This window comes from Micrasema longulum, unplaced genomic scaffold (genome assembly GCF_059751315.1).
Source record: "Micrasema longulum isolate JH-2025_06_02 unplaced genomic scaffold, ASM5975131v1 h1tg000251l, whole genome shotgun sequence".
In the NCBI taxonomy this organism is placed as follows: domain Eukaryota; kingdom Metazoa; phylum Arthropoda; class Insecta; order Trichoptera; family Brachycentridae; genus Micrasema; species Micrasema longulum.
In genome coordinates this window covers 544,534-550,551 of record NW_028277456.1, presented here as the reverse complement: position 1 = coordinate 550,551, position 6,018 = coordinate 544,534, and the positions used below count along the sequence as shown (strand labels likewise).

The 6,018-nt window shown below is 35.1% G+C and overlaps 1 protein-coding gene across 3 annotated transcripts; it reads right to left on the bottom strand.

Annotated features, from left to right (window-relative positions):
* Positions 1-355: 355 nt before the first annotated feature.
* On the bottom strand, positions 356-5,423 carry LOC148283271 (uncharacterized). Of its 3 annotated transcripts, none has more exons than XM_088223816.1 (5): positions 5,299-5,423; positions 4,471-4,602; positions 2,692-2,822; positions 2,431-2,493; positions 356-1,095 (listed from the first exon to the last, which is right to left on the bottom strand). In XM_088223816.1, exons 3-5 carry the CDS (start codon positions 2,813-2,815, stop codon positions 398-400), a joined length of 885 nt encoding a protein of 294 aa, XP_088079942.1. In that variant the 5' UTR covers positions 2,816-2,822; positions 4,471-4,602; positions 5,299-5,423; the 3' UTR covers positions 356-397. The 3 variants fall into 3 exon arrangements, with proteins under 3 accessions (XP_088079942.1, XP_088079944.1, XP_088079941.1); XM_088223818.1 differs by having other exon boundaries at positions 4,475-4,602; XM_088223815.1 differs by lacking the exons at positions 4,471-4,602; positions 5,299-5,423 and having other exon boundaries at positions 2,692-3,051.
* Between the last annotated feature and the right edge of the window lie 595 nt (positions 5,424-6,018).

The following is a 6,018-nucleotide window of genomic DNA, read 5'->3' as shown; positions in this document are numbered from 1 at the left end:
GAACATCATTATATGGAGACCAGATAACAGAGGATACTCTAGGTGAGGGCAAACTAGGGAACAGAAGAGAGTTTTAGAGAGTCTTAAGGGTATTGATATTTTTGAAGTCAGCTGTGCTTCTGTTAATTAATCCAAGAAGTTTTAAGGATTTATTGATAACATGTTCAATATGAATTGTAAAAGAAAGTTTAGTGTCAAGTATAATACCTAAATCTCGTATATCTATCACCTATCTTTTATTTCTACAGTAAATTTCTTTGCAAATTGTAGTATTCTTGAGAAAGTCTTTTACATATCTTTCCAGTAAAATTACATATTGATATTATGTCATGTCCATAATTTAAAAAAAATCCAATTTAGGCAGAGCATGTATTTTGAAAACTGTTTATTGTTTTGACTATTCTTCAGTTTGCAACATTCCTATAATATCTTTTTTCTTCATTATGTCAAAATTTACTAAGAGGTCTTTCAAAATCTTATTTCGTTCTCTTTGAATCATGTTATTCTCTTGCATAGACTGAGATATTCTATTTAGTACTTCCAATTGTCGTTCTTGGATGTTTACCCAGTTTTCATTCGTAGAATTCAATTCATTTTCAACAGCAGCTTCTTTAGGATGCCGTTGAGGAGATGAAAAGGTAATATCGTTATCCAGATTCTCAGTTTTCACTACCGGTGAACTCCAGAAGGCGGACAGAGGGGTATTATCATCGCTAGTCGGTGATGAGGGGTTCTCCAAGGGAGATGGGGAAAATCTCCTCCTCTTTACTGGAGGACCCTCGCCGTTAAACCTTTTAAAGAGATCGTTACCGAAGATCATTTCCAAGTAGTGGAAATGCTCCCATTTGGGAGTATCGGGATTTTTCTTGTCTCTCTCGATCGCTGCTCTGTAACGTCTTTTGAGGTTACGCATCTTGCGGTCTAAAGTTTCTTCTGAAAAATTACCAAACCCGTGTTCTTCGAATTCTTTTTTAATTTCCAACCATAAAATTTTTCTTTTCTTTTCGGGATCACGAAAGTCTTTATACCGCTTCATGATCATATCCAAAAGAAACTTAGTAGCTCGTTGCGACCAACGATGTTGCGTTTCTTCCTCTGAAAATAATATAAAATAACACATTAACTATTATTTCTACTAACATTAACTTTAAACACCTTTATTATAAACAAATTTCATCCGTACTTTTTCAATCAATAAAACCACCTCCTAAAATATTGATCATGCCTTTTAAATTTACTTAAAAACATTCAAGTCAAAATAAAAATGTATTTTACAAATTGTGGGTATCTTTTATCTACACCTATTATTAACCCTTAACTACTATCGTCCAAAAATATTACGTCTTCGCTATATGAGGGTCAATTAAGACCATAATTTCAAATGCAGTTTAATGAGCGTGTATAGTAGAAATATAAATAAAAATCCTGACTCATTTAAAATATTGTTTATTTATGAAAGGAAAGAACACTCATCGGATTTAAAAAGTATATAACTAAATTAGAAAATTGAAAAATACTGTGAACAACGTAAAATCTGACATGGTCATACCATATTGCTAATCAAGTGTACAATGAGGAAGTTCGGTGGTTTTAAAATATATATATATCTGTTAATAGATATTAAACTAAGCCAAATTTTTTAATTAAATATCTTTATGTATCGTATTATCAGCGCTATATTTGTACGTGGATTCTATTATGGACTTTTTTTACACGTATTTATTTATTTATGGACAATGCGTGCATACGAGAGGAAGAGGATCGGTGCATTTGAGATGTGATGTTAGAGAAGGCTGCTGCGTGTGCCTTGGACAGCCAGAATGACGAATGCATCGATACTGGAAGAGCTCCATATTACAACTCGTCTATCAGTGGTGTGTTTGAGAAGGATATTGTCTTTCTTTGGACATATTGCTAGACGTGAGCCAGACAATCTAGAAAAGGCAATAATGTCTGGCCGAGTTGAAGGTAGGAGAAGCCGGGGTAGAATCCCATATAGATGGAATGACCAAATAAAGGTGGCTACGGGGATAAAATTTCATGAATCAGTTCATCGAGCTGAGGACAGAATGGAGTGGAACAGACTAATCAGAAGTGTTCATGGTGATCACGATCCTCAGCATTGAGGAACCGACTTGGAAGAATGACCATAAATATTATTATTAAAGAAACTATAAAACAAACAGCCGTAATACATCCATTGGGAATACCAAAAACATAAGACGGATATCTCATAGTTTGATAGCGTAGTTTGTAGAATTGAGTTGCGTATGGGCCATTTCAACTCATATATAGTAGCTAAGGGTTAAATCATAATTATACTTTATATTATAGCCAGTTAAGTATTTTTAAAATGGTATAAAATAAATCATCCTGATACTTATTGATTTGTTTTAATTTCCGTTTATTTAGAGATTTATAAATATTTACCATCTGCCGTAGACTTTGGTTCATTCGTATGGTTGCCAATGTACTCGATAAAGTAATCAGAATCTGCAAATAAAATAAAATTAAAGTATAATGACATGATCATGTGCAAATAAAATAAAATTAAAGTATAATGACATGATCATGTGCGAAAAGGTGGGTGCAATACGTTCAATACTGATATTACAAAGACCGTGATGATATCACCATAATTTTGTTAAAACTTTGATCATTAAAACAATATGTTATTTGTATTTAACTAACCTTTTTGCAATTGTTCGTGAACATCGGAGCTCTCGGTAACACTATAGTACACTCCGTTGTATTCATAAATATGTTTATACACTATTTCACCAGGCTCTATTTTATCGTCGTTCTCAGAAGACATAATGAACCTCAAACAATAAGAAAGAAACAAATAAAAAGCTTAAAGTAGTTTTGAACACAAACTTCAAAACATTCAAACTTCAAACGTCAGATCAGACAGCGGTCTGTTAATTCACTCCATCATGATCATGATCAACCGGATCAAGAAAACGTGATCACTTCATAAAATGGCTACAAGCGTTCGGCTGTTCGGCGTTATGTTGGTGTTCTTGCGTCTTGCATTCTCAAAATAGGTTGCGTACAGCGTTCTTTTAGACCCACTGCGCCAACACGCAGCGACCATTCAATGCCGTATTCGGGGCTGCGTTCAATTTTTTTGGAACTGGCGCACGGCGGCGCCCGGTAAAATAAAATTTGACGTGCACGAAATTTTACGGAAGATGTTTTTCTTTATTTACGGCGATAAAAAAAACAATATGATGCTATCAAGACTGACAACCTTATTTTCTCAAGCTATCTTGAGAAAAATAGGTTGCCAGTTTTTATGATTTCATGTACTGAAATAATTAAAAATTGGAGCAGAAAGCAAATAACACTAAAAAAATAACAAAAACAAAATATTCTGCTATTCGGACCAACTCGTTTATATTGTTCTGAATTTGTGTTTACCAACCCGTCCATCCCATTTACCTAGCGTAGCTCAACACAAAAATAATCTCGTTTGTGCGTTTCAGTCAAAACCACAATTAATTCAGTAGCAAACTAACACCAAACTAGTGAAAAGCACCAAACTCAAACTATCAACAACCTAGCCGTGCCAGCGTCCACCCAAATCGCCAGCTTCAAACACAAGCTGTGCTAGCGTCATACGACCGCCAGCTTCACCGGAAGGTTCCAGCACCACGTCACTCCTCAACACAGAGCAGGTTATTGAGTTGCGCAACCTTCATTTTAACAATACAGTTCACTCGCTAGATTTTCCTTCTTTGGGACGAGGTATTTCTGCACACCTTGTTCACTCCTCAACACCTGCTAGCCAGAACTTATTATTACGAACATCTGTTTTAATGAGAGATGAATAATATAATGACTTTACATTCATAAACACTATAGATATTACATAAAGTCGGTTGCACAATTTCCTCATTTTTGGCTGCAAATGAACCAACATTCCGCGATGTATATTGCGGAACACCACAAAAAACGGCTTATTTGGCAGTTAGAATGTAAATGGCTTACCTGCATATAAATCAAAGTGGCTGAATGCTGTCAATACCAGCTAATGCTACGTGCTTATCTACGGAAATACCATTGAAATATTTATTAAAAACGTTCTTCACTGTAATATTTCATGTTCTTGGACTGGCACCGAAGCGCAAGGGTGATCACTTTACCTTCATGTGACGTATGATCAATATAAGTGAATTTAGTGTACCTATGCAGTTCCTTATGCACCATTATGTGCAGACGGATTGTGATAATTATATTTTCCTACACATACGTAAATGTGTGTATAATATTGAAAAATGAAGCCTGCCTTAATATTGTTTGAGCCTGCCCCGATTACAAAATCTGGCTACGGCCCTGCCTTAACACCTACCAATCACAAAGCAAGCATATAAACAGATTTAAAAAATAGAGATATATTACACAAACATCATAATAACGATAACACCTTTAATGGAATAAATTCAAATTAAATATAATCATAATTACCAACATCTTATTTACTTCTCCATCGTCTTGCGCAATGCTGAGCGTGATATAATGGGATGTCAAGCACTTGGATAATGCGATTCCAGTCCTCTCGGTCAGTGGCCAAATTGAGGGCAGCGTTTAATGAGGACCCTGTAAGTTCATTTAATAGGGAATTTTTTAATAGACCATCAAACTATGCTAAAAAATGATAGTTTTGTTTTTGTGTATCGTATTATCATCGCTACGATTTTTGAAAGTTTTGTAATTTTGAAATTACTCTGCCCGTGACGTCACTAGTTTTCTTCGGTGAGTTATCCTGAGTCCCGAGTCCCGAGTAGCGAGATACAGAAGGATAGGAGGATGGAGTGAGGATAGATTCCCGGAAACCGGAAATCAATCCAACGGAGTAGGTAGTTGATTGGTTGATTAGTAAGAACTTGTGACATAGTTCAAAGTAGTTCATTTTTATCATAGAGATATAATATGTGGAGATGACACTCCATACAAATCGGAGCTAAAATGTCGTCCCCAAAAGAAAGGGAATGACCAGCGGAGGGAGCAAATGTCGTCACGTCATATCACGTCGACTTTTGCAAGCAATACACGTAGTACAGTAAAAAGCACGCACTGTTTACATCGGTCTTAAGTTCTATTCAGTATGTCGCTCCCTTCCGCATACGCGTCACCTTTGTTTATCGTTTCACTATACGCCCGACTAACTGAGCAGGACAAAGATACGAGATATTTCACGACTAATGACTAACTGGTAACATACTAAGAGAGCGTTTTTTAACATTAAAGTAGATATTTTAAACGAGTATTGATTAAGATAAAAACATTACTTACCGGTGAAGGGTTATACCGTCGCTTTTCCAGATCGATGTGTGCAGTATCTTAGCGTAAATATAGGCATTTTAGTCATTGGGAGGAAACAAAAGTTCAAAAGTAGCCGGGGACTGCTCGCAATAGACTGAAGTCCGTTCTATCAAATATATGCTAACTGACCGCAGGTTGAGGGACCATATTTTAAACGCTGATGCTTACTCTAGTTATTTACCTCAATGATTTGTTTTTCATACATTTTCGAGAAACTTCGCCGCACAATTAAACGCTCTTAATTTTACCGCGTGTAAGAAAACATGTTTTATTTACAATTTACCGTAGCATTAAACTTCCTCGTGTGCATCTTGTATCATTATTTCTTCATTAATATTTTCTTGAGAGTATGATAATAATTAACTTACCTATTCATAAATTTACATACCCACTGAGAATTAATTAAGGTATTCTTAACCTGTTTCTAAATACCTATTTATTCATTTATATTTATTGCAAATTATTTTACATAAATATCATGTTGTACCTAGAGCTATATTATGGTAAATACGATTTTTTGTTATTTTTTCCCGATGCAACTTTTACTAGAACATAAAGTTATTATTACTTATTTATAAAATCGATATTTTTCGCAAGTGATGATTCGCTTTTCTCTGGCTAACCATAGTAATATTATTTACAGGAAACCACGCATACCTGCTACAGTTTCTTGTAAAAAATATAATATCG

Excerpts from the sequence above, each read along its gene's own strand:
- LOC148283271 (XM_088223818.1), bottom strand. Across the intron at positions 2,494-2,691 it reads TCACGAACAATTGCAAAAAG|ATTCTGATTACTTTATCGAG; the intron begins GTTAGTTAAATA and ends TTTTATTTGCAG. Across the intron at positions 1,096-2,430 it reads ACCAAAGTCTACGGCAGATG|AGGAAGAAACGCAACATCGT; the intron begins GTAAATATTTAT and ends TATTATTTTCAG.